General features: G+C 38.4%; 1 protein-coding gene across 1 annotated transcript; it reads right to left on the bottom strand.

The window, feature by feature from the left end:
* Positions 1–7,428: 7,428 nt before the first annotated feature.
* LOC127093327 (uncharacterized) lies at positions 7,429–10,632 on the bottom strand. The gene is made up of 5 exons (XM_051032240.1): positions 10,410–10,632; positions 10,084–10,211; positions 9,465–9,807; positions 8,217–9,386; positions 7,429–7,829 (listed from the first exon to the last, which is right to left on the bottom strand). The coding sequence occupies exons 1-5, from the start codon at positions 10,630–10,632 to the stop codon at positions 7,429–7,431; spliced, it is 2,265 nt and encodes a 754-aa protein (XP_050888197.1).
* Positions 10,633–13,203: the final 2,571 nt, after the last annotated feature.

The raw sequence follows: 13,203 nt of genomic DNA on the forward strand, positions 1-13,203 counted from the left end.
GGGTTTGTTTTGGTAAGTTTTGAATTCAAGTGATCATTTCTCTTTAGATGCTTACATGTGATGATTTCAGTATCCATTATGCACGAATTAGAGTGGGATTACATCATGGTTTCGGCCCAAATCAATGCCCATGCATCCATGCACCAATGTTACTATTTTTGACCAAATTTGAAAAGGGTGCAAAACTGAATTCCATAGCCTACATATACCATTGCATTTCCTCAAGATCAGTACATGCACATTGCCCAAGCCTTGCCAAGCCATCCTAGAACCCTACACCATAGAATTCTTTGAATACTTGTTTGAAATCGAGTTTGAATTTCACCTTCTATTTTGAGATTCAAACTCCAAGGATTCATTGCCCTTTTCATCTCAATTGGTCACTACAAGCAAGAGGAGGAAGAACCAAGTGAATTTAGATCAAGATCAAGGCAAATCATAGCTACCCGAAGGTGGATTTTCAAAAACTTTGAGTCTTAGATTCTCTCTCAATTCTTCATCATTCTCTTTGATTATTGGTTGTCTAAAGTCCTACCAATGTAGGCAACACGATTGAGTTGCTTTGAGGTCAAATTAAAGCAACTCAGATCATGCACCTCAAATTTCAAATCCATGTATCTTTCAATATACTTGGAATTGGAAGAAATGGAGGCTAGATTCGAGCTCCTGAGCATTTTTCCTTTAAAATGATGTCCTTACTTTTTATTTTGGTGGTGGTTGATGGTGGACCAGTCCTGTGAGGTCCACCGGAGAAGATGACCGGGGCCTTAGATCTGGTGGTGTGGTGGCAAGGTCCTATCCATCAGATCATCTCTCCACGTTTTAATCTCAACCCCTTTTAAATAATTATCACGTGTGTACACACGTTGACTATGGCATTTGGTGGAAGCGTGTGATTGACCATCAGATCTGCCACCTCAATTAATGAGGAAGATCTGATGGCCCTTGTTTTTCTGAATTTTATTTTAATTTCTAAATTTTATTTTAATCCCTTTATTTTGTTTAATTCATAATAATTTCATTTTTGATCCAAAAAATATGAGACTTTCCCCAAAAATCTTCAAATATTTTTCTCTTTCATATTTTGAACTAAAATTATTTTTTGGAATAATTTTGATATTTTTCATGAATTAAATGTTTTTGTCAATATTTTTAATTGTTTTAAAATACTTCTGACTTTCCAAAAATCATGATTTTTTTGTCTAAGGTTCTTTGACCTTGTTTGACCTAGGATAAATCCCTTGACCATTTATTTGGTGTTTTGAAGGGATTTAAGGTTTTGACCATATTAAAATGGAGTTTAATTCACTTTTAATTTGATTTTTAATTAATTAAATGATTAAAAATTATGTTTAGCCATTTTTATGGTCTTGTGATGTTTGACTTTCTGTTTGGACCTTAGTCATGGTTGATTTGACTTTTGTTTGATCAAAACCATTGGATTTAGGGGATTGATGAAATGTACATTTCATCTCCCAAAATGAATGGACGATATTAATCAGATGAAATTCCTCTCATGATCAATTTGTGTTTCTACTTTCCCTTCCCTCTTCATCTTCATCCATATTCTTTCCCAATCCCTCATTTGACCAATGATTTCTCTAATGTCTAAATGCTAGTTGGTTCATCAATGACCTTGTGTCAGATGAATCAACACATGTCTGACTAAGATAGGTTTTTCCCATTTCTTTTAGTGTGTGGTATGTTTTACGAGTTTGGTTCTTTGTACCTGTTTACCAGTAGTTTTTGACAAACAACCACTAGTCCTCAAATATTATTAATCTTGGTAACTTACAGGATCGATTAGATTGATCCTAGGACATGTGTCTCAAGAACTAATGTTATGGTGATTTGATTCATGATTAAGTTTGTTTCTGGTTTATGAATGGTAATTAGGGTTCTTTATCTAGCGTTAATGGTACAAAGTAAAAGGTGTTTCGACAATAAACTCTAAACGAAATCTAAAGGCTTATGACTTTAAAGATAAAGGATAAATGACAGTAATTCTGTTAAAAGGTTTTTTTTAAAGATAACAAAGGTAATTGGCAAAAGTAAAGATAAATAACTTGAAGTAAAAGGTTTTAAGTTTGAAAAGGTGCTGGAAATAAATGTTTGACGAAATGTAAATGTAAAGGTAAAAGCAATGATGAAAGACTTTGAAGATAAAGGCAATTCGACAGAAGGCTTAAATAGAAATAAAGACAGTAAATGGTTTAATTTAAGTAACTTGCATTAAAAAGATAACATGAAATGTAATCATGGTGTTCTTCATACATACATTTTCAGCAAAGACTCGTTTCTCTCGCTCCAGTACTTTGAGTATTTTTAGTGAATTTTGTATATCAGTTTGAACACACGAAATCTAAAAACTAAGACTCCTATTTATAACAATTCGACCCTAACGGTCTCTACACAGATGATTGCCACGTTCGACGTTTTCAAGCGCCGCGTGTCTCAGATGCTTCCACGCGTTCGCCTGACGAAACTATTTCGTTTGAATTTCAAATCCTTCCCGCTCGAAGCTTCGAATCTGCCAAACGCCGATGTCGAAGAGAACTTGTGGAGATCCTAAAATCATCTAAGTCTTAAGCTTCGACAAAAAGGTCCTTTCTCCCAAGAAAAGGATTTAATAAATAGCTTCACAAAGCCATTTTTATATTATTCTCCAAAACATAATATTTTGAAAGAACTTCAACCTAATGGTCGAAATCTCCAACTAACAAATTGCCCCCAATAAATGTCTATTTCGAATCAATGCAGAAATGGGCATTTCTTATAATCACCAGATTTTGGCCAGAGACCTTTCATAGACCTAAAAGTCCATAATTGTTAGTCAATCATGACTTACTTTTTCAAAACGTCTCATCAAGACATGCGTGCAGTTATTAACATCATGAATTTCAACTTCCAAGAAGAATGAACAGTAATCCCTGCACCTTCTTCACAGAAAAGCCACCACGTGGCCCACTACCTTTGCAAGGTGTAACCAACCAGCTCGTAGGTTAACACTATAAAATCCCATTGTCACTTCCTTTTTCCTTTTTTACGAAAATCTTCATCTTCAACCTGAGTTCATCTCCAAACTTCTCTGAAACGTTTCTTCTTCTTCAAAACCTTAATCTTTCAAAACCTCAAAAACCCATAACAATGTCTTCTGATAAACAGCAGAAGAAATCAAAGAACATTAAAGGCGCTGGATCTTCAAAGAGTTTTGCTTCTCAAAACATTCCAACAAGCAGAATCATAACTGTTGGGAATCGGGAGTACATTACTCCTCCAAAACTCATCAAAGAACAGAAAGCAATATATGCTTCCCAGGTAATGATTCCCTATTTACTTTCTGGAAATACTTTAGGATTTTTAGGCCCATTAGTTCCTGAAGGACATTTAGAGAAATGCGTAGAGTTTTTTCCTTATTATCACACTATAAAACCCATAGCAAACAAAACTGTTTTCTCTAGAAATGCTGAAGACTCAGTCCAAAAATCCACTAAGTCTGCTAAGGAAAAAACCTCTGATGATACCTCTTCAACTCCTAGTGTAGAAAGAGAGGCTTTTCAACTAGATTATATTACTGATAGTTTCAGACCCTTTCGTTCTTGTCCAACTTTAGACAAATCTTATTTAGCTTGGTTTACGAAAGTTGAGAAAAAGAAAGCTCAATTTTGGAAAGAATTGGGCATTTTCGACCTGATTCAGATGTCGAAACTAGGGTTTAGCTACTGCCAATCTTTGTTACTATCTAGTCTGTATTTCTGGGATAGTACGTATAATACTTTTCATCTCCCATGTGGAATGATAACTCCTACGCTCTTTGACGTAGCTGCTATTTCTGGAATCCCTCCGACAGGAGAAATTTTCGACCCCTATCAAGACTGCGAAAACTTAATTGACTTTAACGTCAAGAATGATTCGTTCAACACTTATATTAGTTTATATCATGCTGATGGGGAAGAAGTTTCCGACGTAGAACATATAGCGTTCTTGGGTATGTGGTTATCCAAGTTTTTCTTCTGCTGTAAATCTCTGTAAGTTGCAAAGAGATTTCTAACACTTGCTAATCAATTGCACGCTGGTCGAAAGGTGTGTTTAGGTGAACTTCTATTGGCTAGTTTGTATGAGAGTCTAGGGTCTGCTAGTGCCAAGTTAAAGGAGTATAAAGATGGTACAAACTTATTACTATCTGGGCCCTATTGGCTTCTTCAATTATGGCTCAATGCCACCTTCTAACCCTCTTTGCCAACACATAGAAATGTTGATGAAAATGCCCCAGAGATACTAAATAGAAGCATTGAAGGCACCTGTCTCCTTTAGTTGACTCCGGTTGATGATGTTGACAATCTGCAAACTTCCCTCACCAAATAAACCCTAATGTTCTCGAAGCGTCACAATTTCTCTCCTTCGATGGCTCCATTTGCCAGTCGAACCCATGGTCCTTCCTGGTTCACTGTTTCGCTTGAAGATGCTGTTAAGGACGCCAACACAAAGATCGAAGATATATGTCATGCATTTCTTTTCCCAAGGCTGCTTGTTTCAAGGATCTTGCCAGTAAAGAGCCATGTTTTCTTGTTGGCTTACCAGCCTAATTTTGTCTCTCGACAATTTGGGTTGTGTCAACTCATTCTTGTCTCTCTATTCAATCGAAAGCGCGAGATATGCTGTGTAGGGACTGATTGGAGCGCTCGAGACATTGCAACACACAAGGAATTCCACGCAAACTTTGCTGAATTTCAATTAATAGCATACCAACCATCATTCCACTCTACCAATGGGTTCACCACTTGGTGGATAGATTTCTATTCCAAGAACATGTTTACTACTGCCGAAATCAAGGAATGTCTAACGAAGGCCTTTTCATCTTTGCAGGAAAATGTCTACAAGGGTAAGGTTACACATTCTGAAGAAATCCAAGCATTCCAAAAGTACTTTGAAACTGTCTATAACCCAATGGAACTTGTTCGAACCATCTATTCCGCAGCGCCAGTTTTAAAAGAGAAATTTGAAAAACGAGTTGCCAAAAAGAAATTTCCCAAAGCTGTAAAACCTGAATTTAAATATGGTTTGGCCTTTGAGTTCGAACCACCCAAATTTCCAAATTTACCCATTGCTTTGTCATTTTTCCCCCTTACCCAGATTGGTTCACATGTGGGAACATTTTTAATGAACTGAAAAATGACCAACAAAGACCTGCTAAAAGAGTAGTTGCAACCAAACATACCTTAGACAGTTTCAAAGGATTTCTTCACTTTGACTTGGATGCAGTGAGAATTACCTCTTCGACATGTGAAGGTGTGGAATGTTTGGATTTCTTGGTTATACAACTCCTTTTCGTCTTTTGCTAATCTTTTAAACATTGCATGTTTCAACTAACTCACATTCTTCTTTAGCTGTTGAAAGGAAGGTGGTGAAGAAAGAGAAGCCTGTGGCGAAAGCTAGTTCGAATACTGCTTCTAAGCCAACTACCTCTTCGAGCCAGGGAGCTCCTTCTGCCAAGGATGCTGCTCCAGAAAAAACAAAGAAGAGTTCAAAGGTATTACATCAAATAACTTCTTTGTCTCTTTCGTATTTTTCTAACTGTTTATAATTTTCCTTCTTTCAGGTTAGTGGCAAGCCTCCTTTAACGCCAAAGAAAAGAAAAGTCCCAACTAAAAGTGCATCCCTTGTCGAAGAAGATGAAGAAGAAACTCCTCAAACTCCACTTGAGAAGAAACTGAAAAAGAATAAGGCAACAGTTGCCTCTTACCAAACAACCAATCAACAAGGTGTTGAAATCAAGATTCTTCCTCCTCCTTTAAAGGAAACTCAATCTCAGCCCTCTGGTGGCACAGTGCTGGAGCACATTGGGAGTAATGCTTCCGACCCTGAGGCTCAACAGATGAACTTCTATCCTGAATCTTTTATCTTTCGATAAACTTATTTTTTATTCTAACACTTTGTTTTCAGGAAAAACCTACTACTCCCCTCATCTCTACTGCCAATCAGAGTGATCCTTCGAGCGATATGAATCCATCTCCTCCTCCGACAATCAGCGGTGGTTTTCAAAACAAAGGATCTTCGACTGGAGCACAAAATCTCGAAGCATATAATGTCTAGAACAAACAAGAAACCTCTTCTCCTGGCGAAGATGGTAAAAAAGATTCGAAGCAAGCTGAAGAGAAGGATTCAGAAGAGAAAGAAGATTCTGAGAATACTCCCAGTAACTCTCCTCCAAGAGTTACGTTCCCTTCAGATTATGCTGACGAAGATGATCAGGATTCTGATGAGATTGAGGGGTACTTTCACCAAGATGAAGACATGAGTGAGGGAGAAGCCGATCCTGAAGGAAATCAAACTGGAACTGATGATGTTACTGTCGAAACAATCCCAAATCCAATTAATGTTCGATCATCCACAATCCAGACTTCGCCTATATCACTTACTAAGGAGGAGAAAAATGCTTTGAAACAAAATGATCCACTCAAGTATGTAAGGTTGATGATGGCTCAAAGAGAATCTTTTTCAGAAAAAAGCATTTCTGGAGCTTCGACCCATTCTGGTGCTAGTGCAAACGAAGCATCATATGACGAACTCCTTAAGCAGGTGAAGAAGGTTGTTTTTGATGTAGATCTCTTTGAATAATTGAAGAAGGATGTGGGAGAAAGCTTTGGCATAAATAAGCTGATAAGCAAGATCAACATTACTGCTTGCCCCACTGATATAGGTATAGCTCTTTTCGACATCCAAAACCTCATTGACCAAGTTTGTGCTGAATACCATAGGGAGGTGGATGCCAAAGCAAAGCTTCAATCAAATGAACAAGCTCAAGCTACTGAGTTTGATAACGCCCTTCGAACTTCAAAAGCCTCTGAGGAGTTAGCCGCTTCCAAAAAATCAGCCCAAGCAGAATTCGACACCTATACTGCTTCGATACAACTCTGGGAATCTCACATTGCATAATTGCAGAAGAAGATTTCTGATGCTAAGGCGAAGTAGGCTGCTATCCAAGGCTTGGATAGTACTGAAGCTGATAATCTGGAGAAGCAGAGCGTAGATCACGTCGAAAAGGCTACTGCTATGAATGAAGATATTGCACGCCTCAAAGGGGTTCAAGCTGCTGTTCAGTACAAGATAAGCTTGGCGAAGATAAAGTATGACCGGATGAAGGCCACTATCCCTTTCTGATTTTCACTTATATTCGTTCTATTCGACTTTTGTTTGTTTGTAATTCGATTAAGACAAAGCCATCTTGGCAAAATTTGAAGTTTTAAATATATTCACCATCTTGGCTATGATAGTTCTTTGCTTACTACGTTGTTATGATTTAAATTCATGCACAAATGGTTTATACTTATTTAAGTATTTCCCATTTACTTTTAGGATTCTTCGATCCTCTGCTAGTTCTTCTATTTCGTATGCATTATTTGAAAATGCTTTTAAAATTCGAAAAGGTCATTCCCAATGTGGAGACCATTTTCCTAATGTTTTATTCTTTTGATCCATAGGTAATATAACTTTCCAAACTAAATCATTCATAATGAAAGTTTTACCTTTGACCCTCTTATTGTATGCTCTTGCTACCCTCTCCTTCTGTCTTCTTAATACTTCTAATGCATGCAAACTTTCTTCGTCCAAATCAACCGGTTCATTCATCATCACTTCCCAATATAGGTCAAATGGAATTTCTCCTTGTCTTTGGATTCTCACTGATTGCAAGTAGATTTCGACAGGTAATACTGCATCATGTCCAAATGTAAGTTGGAAAGGTGTAGTGTTAGTAGCTTCTTTAGGGGAGGTTCGACAAGCCCAAAGTGCTTGATCTAAAGTTTTGTGCCAATTTTTTGGCTTCTTCCCTACATGCTTTTTTATTAAACCAATTATTACTTTATTGGCTGCTTCGACTTGCCCATTGGCTTGAGCATAATAGGGTGTGGATGTTAATAATTTGAAACCCATTTCCTTTGCAAATTCTTGCATCTTTCGACCAGTAAAAACTGATCCTTGATCTGTTGTTATACTTTATGGGATCCCAAATCTATATAATATTTTCCTTTGAATGAATTCAATGACAGTTTCTTGATCCATATTTACGAAAGGTACTGCTTCGACCTATTTAGTGAAATAGTCAATTCCTACAAGGATGTACTTTTGACCTTTGGATGAAGTAGGTCGAATTTCCCCAATTAGATCTAATGCCCAACCTCTGAAAGGCCAAAGCTTGATAATTGTATGAAGCTCACTTGCAGGAGCATGTTGAATTCCTGCATGTACTTGACATTCTTGGCAACCCTTAGTAAACTCTATACAATCTTTTAACATGGTGGGCCAATACATTCCATATCTGAAAAGCAACCATTTCATCTTATGCTCTGCCTGGTGTGCTCCACAGGCTCCACTATGTACACTAGATAATGCTAAGTACGCCTCATTTTCTCCTAAACATTTCAACAGGATCCCTTCAGGGGTTTTCTTGAATAATTCATTCCCCATCAAAACATAAGATGAAGCCCTGTACTTGGTTTTTCTTTCTGTATCTATTAAAGGGTCCTTGAGATAATTAATAATTGGATTCCTCCAATCTGTATCCATTAAGGTATGAATGGCCAGTACTTCAAACTCTTCTTTGTTAGCATATCCTAACTTAGTGCTTTCCAAATTTGTCGGAGACAATCTGGCAGCCATTGCTTTTCCTCTTACTTCGACAAATTCCTCTAGCTTCTCTTTTGAAATTCTATACCCTGAAGCTATTTGTGCTAAGTCATTAGCTTCTTGGTTTTTTATTCTAGGAACATGTTTTATGTCTATATATTCAAATTTTTTGAGCAACCTATTTGCAATGACAAAGTACATAATCAAATTTTCTTTTATACATATGTACTCTTTCGTTAGTTGCTTAATTACTAATTCTGAGTCTCCTTTAATTTCGACCCTAGTTGCCCCAAATTCCAACAAAGCCTCAAGTCCTGCAATAAGGGCTTCATATTCTGCTTCGTTGTTAGAACAAAGGGGACCTTCGATTCTATTTTTGAGTTTTGTTGGAATTCCATCAGGAGAAATTATCATGATCCCAACTCCACTTCCATCCTTATGAGTGGAACCGTCGAAGAATAATCTCCAAGGTTTTAACTCAACTTGAAGTTGAGGACTTTCGACCACTGCATGGTCTACAATAAAGTCTGATACTATTTGTCCCTTCATTGCCCTTAAAGGCATAAAGGCTAAAGAGTATTCAGTGAGGGCTAATACCCATTTGCCAATTTGACTGTGCATTATTGGCTTCAATAACATATACTTAATGACATCAAAGTGTGAAGAGACGTATACATCAATAGGTTTTATATAATACTTGAGTTTAGTACAAGAGAAATGCAAACAAAGACACAACTTTTCTATTGAAGTGTATCTAGTTTCTGCATCATTTAAAACCCTACTAAGATAATAAATGGCTCTTTCAACGCCATCTTCATTCTCTTGTGCTAACATACTACCTATAGTAGTGTCAGAAGCTGATATATACAATCTCATAGGCTTCTTTCCACATGGTGGTGACAAGATAGGAGGATTCGTCAGATACTGCTTGATCTTGTCGAATGCCTTTTGATGTTCATCATTCCATTCGAACTTCCCTTGTTTCAGGCGTAGGAGGGGAGAGAAGGCTTGAGTTCGACCACTTAAGTTTGAGATGAATCTTCTCAGGAAGTTTATCTTTCCTAATAATGATTGCAATTCTTTCTTAGTTGATGGTATTTTGGTCTCCATAATAGCATTCGTCTTATTCTGATTGATTTCTATCCCCTTTTTATGGACTACAAAGCCCAGAAAATCTCCAGCCTGCACAAAGAATACACATTTAAGAGGATTCATCTTTAAGCCATGTTTTCTCATTCTTTCGAATGATTGGCTGAGATGGGTTAGATGATTTTCGTCTGATATAGATTTTATCATAATATCATCTATATAAAACTGCATAAATGTCTCTATATAATCATGGAATATAGAATTCATTGCTCGCTGGTATGTTGCCCCATCATTTTTTTAACCAAAGGGCATAACTATCCACTCATAAGTGCCTATTGCCCCTGGACATCGAAAGGCTGTTTTGGAAACATCCTCTTCAGCAATGAAAATCTGGTTATAGCCAGAATATCCATCAAGCATGCTAAGATATTCATAGCCTGCAGCTGAGTCAACCAGCATCTCTGCCATAGGCATTGGATACTCATCTTTAGGTGTTGCTGCATTTAGATCATGAAAATCTATACATACTCTTAAAGAGCCATTTTTCTTAATTACAGGAACTATGTTTGCAATCCATTCGACATACCTTGTGGTCCTGATGAAATTGCATCGAAGAAGTCTTTCGACCTCTTTTTTGATCTTTGAGAGGATCTCTGGGGCGAATCTCCTTGGAGTCTGCTTGATGGGCTTCTTGCCATCCTTGATAGGCAGCTTCAATTCGACCAGTTCCCTCTTCAAACCAGGCATCTCGTCGTAGTCCCAAGCAAAGCAGTATTTGTTTTCTCTTAGCAGTTCAATTACTCTTACTTTCAACTTGGGGTTCAGTTTAGTGCTGATGTAGGTGATTCTTTTTGTGCTCCCATCTCCAAGATCAATTTCTTCAAAGGGATCTTGCGCTAACATCTTCGCACTCGACATCACTGGATCTTTTTCGAATCCCAGAGGCTTTTCGTCATAGATGGCATCTAACCTCTAGTCTGTTAATTCCAGAGGCACTTGTTCGTCAGGGGGTTTTGGTTTAAAGTACTCCCCAGGTCCTGCATTATAAATTTCACCATATGTGGCTTCGTCAGCCATGTTAGTTATCTCGGCTTCGAGAGTTGATTTTCTTTTGTTCTTAGCCATGTAGGCCGAAATCTTTTCGAAAAAAGAAGACTCAGGCATAATCCAGGTCTTCATCCCAGCCTGTTGGCCGTACTTCAGATGATTCCCCTTCTTCTGGGTCCCCCATAATTTCCCTATCCCATGAAAGCCATTGGGATGTAGAGTCAAGAAATACAAAGCATTTTTATTTGGGGAGTAGATGTCTTCAGCTGGGTGGCATGGTCCTATATGAGCCAAGTTCCTGTCGAAGTTCTTCTTATCTACATGGTTCACTTCCGCCATGAAGTAACTTGGGTCAACTTCAACATTTTCTACTGCACCATCTTCTCTCTAGATGGATACCACATTGCAATTTATATTAACAGACGACACTCCGTCGGACTCAAAGTCGTCAGTGAGCATTTCTTCCTCCCTTATTTGTTCCTCCTGAACTTTCTGATTTGTGTTTTTGTTTTCAGATGAAAACAACTTCCTTCCTACAGGGGGTTTGGTCGAATTTGTAACATTTGAGGGGACCTTGCTGTTGCTGGATTCTCAAATCTTCCTCGAAGTCATCTCTCTTTCAGCCTTCCTCAACCTCTGATGTCTTCTCCACTAGGACCTTGACATGGGATTCTTTCCTTTGTAGTTCTCCAGTCTGATAGCCTCTCTCTTAGATGCCTGGAACTGTTTTCTATAAGTCCAAGAGGTTCTTCCTCTATCCTCAAAACTTTTCCACTTTCCCTTCTTCGACCCCACCTGAGTCCATTTGTCCTCAAGGACTTTTGCCGGAAGCTTAAACGTAACTCTTTTCGCCCTTGGGTGAGGGTTATCTTGCCTCATAGGAACTCCCCTCTTGTCGAATATGTACATATTCGAGTTACCTCCGTGTCCATCCCAACCTTGGTTAGATGGAATTCTCTCGAACGCTTTAGCCAATTCCCTGTTGTAAACTTCCCCACATCTGGGATACACCAAGCATTCTATTTCGTACTTGTAGCAACGCACAATAAAACCAAGAAGGCTTTCTCCAGGCTTGGGATACACCTTTAGTAGTTGGCTTTCCTTTCTCCAATTTCTCTCAGTCTTAGTTCGTTGCCATCTTTCATAGTCCTCATCCACCCTTCGACACATCATGATGCTACACCTTGGGCACAACAACATGTCAGAATTTCTTTTGTGACACCTCCAAAGGTATTCACGTAGGCTCTTATTGGATTTGGGATAGCCAAACTGCATTCCCTCTTGCTCTATCTTCAGACACCTCTCCACTTCCTCCATCTCTGGGGGGGGGGGGGGGGTGGTTCAGATCCACCATGTTGACACCTAGATTGGCACCATCAGCGATTGAAATTTCCTCAAATTTCTTCCTTAGGCCCTCAGTAGCCTCAGTTGCCTTTCCATTAAGACCTTCAGTGGCCTTTGGTTCGACATCAGCAACCTGTTCACTTTCGACAGAAATTCCAAAGGGAACATCATTATTTAGGCCATCAGTAGCCTGTTTTCCAACTAGCACATAGCCTTCAGTTCCTGTTTCCTTCACAACCTCCACTTCCACCATGTCAATCATGGTGATTTCGACAGGTTCAACATAATTTGTGTCAGCAACGTTGAGGGGGTCAGCGTCAACCTTCATCTGGTTTCTCCCCCTGTCAGCGAACTTGAGGCGGCCATCCTTAATTGCATTCTGAATAAGATCCCTGAAAAGAAAGCATTGTGAGGTTTTATGGCCTAAAAAATTGTGATATTTACATAAGCCTCTTTTCTTCCGTTGTTCTAACGGAGGAATTTTGGTATTAGGAGGCACTATCATTTGACCATCTTTTACTAATAAATCTAAGATTTCATCACATTTGGTAACATCAAATGTGTAAGTCTTTTTAGAAAATCTATCATTCTTTTTAGTTTCGACAGGGTTCCTGCCATTCGCAGGTGTAAGTAATTTAGAAGCATAAGGTGGTGCTTCTTTTAATTCATCCAAATCTACTTTGAATTCCTCGAGACCATAAGGGTCATTAGAGATTTCAGACTCCCCATCTTCGACTTTGACATAAGCAACCCTTTCTTTCTTATAATTCTTATTCGCTCTGGCCTTTTCAGCTTTAAAACGTTCGACCTGTCGAACCCTGTCTGCTAATTGGGCCATATCTCTTAGATACTGGGTATCTAACTTTTTCCTAATGGAATAGTCTAACCCTCCAGCGTCCATTTCGACCAATTCATGTTCAGGCACTACTGTAAAGCATCTAGATTTCAACAAACGGAACCTATTCAGATAATCATCTATAGGTTCAGTGAATTTTCTTTTAATACTGGCTAATTCCTTAAGACTTATCTTAGTTTGGCCCATGTAGAATTGTTCATGAAATAATCTCTCCAAATGAGGCCAAGTATTTGGAATTTGGT

This window comes from Lathyrus oleraceus, chromosome 1 (assembly GCF_024323335.1).
Source record: "Lathyrus oleraceus cultivar Zhongwan6 chromosome 1, CAAS_Psat_ZW6_1.0, whole genome shotgun sequence".
NCBI lineage: Eukaryota > Viridiplantae > Streptophyta > Magnoliopsida > Fabales > Fabaceae > Lathyrus > Lathyrus oleraceus.

Bases quoted from the DNA above. Each gene is read 5' to 3' on its own strand.
- LOC127093327 (XM_051032240.1), bottom strand. From the start codon at position 10,632: ATGTCGAGTGCGAAGATGTTAGCGCAAGATCCCTTTGAAGAAATTGAT. The intron at 10,212-10,409 runs GCAAGAAGCCCA...ATCTAAATGCAG, and splicing joins GAAGCTGCCTATCAAGGATG to CAACACCTAAAGATGAGTAT. The intron at 9,808-10,083 runs GTTTCCAAAACA...TTCTTTGTGCAG, and splicing joins TTTTCATTGCTGAAGAGGAT to GCTGGAGATTTTCTGGGCTT.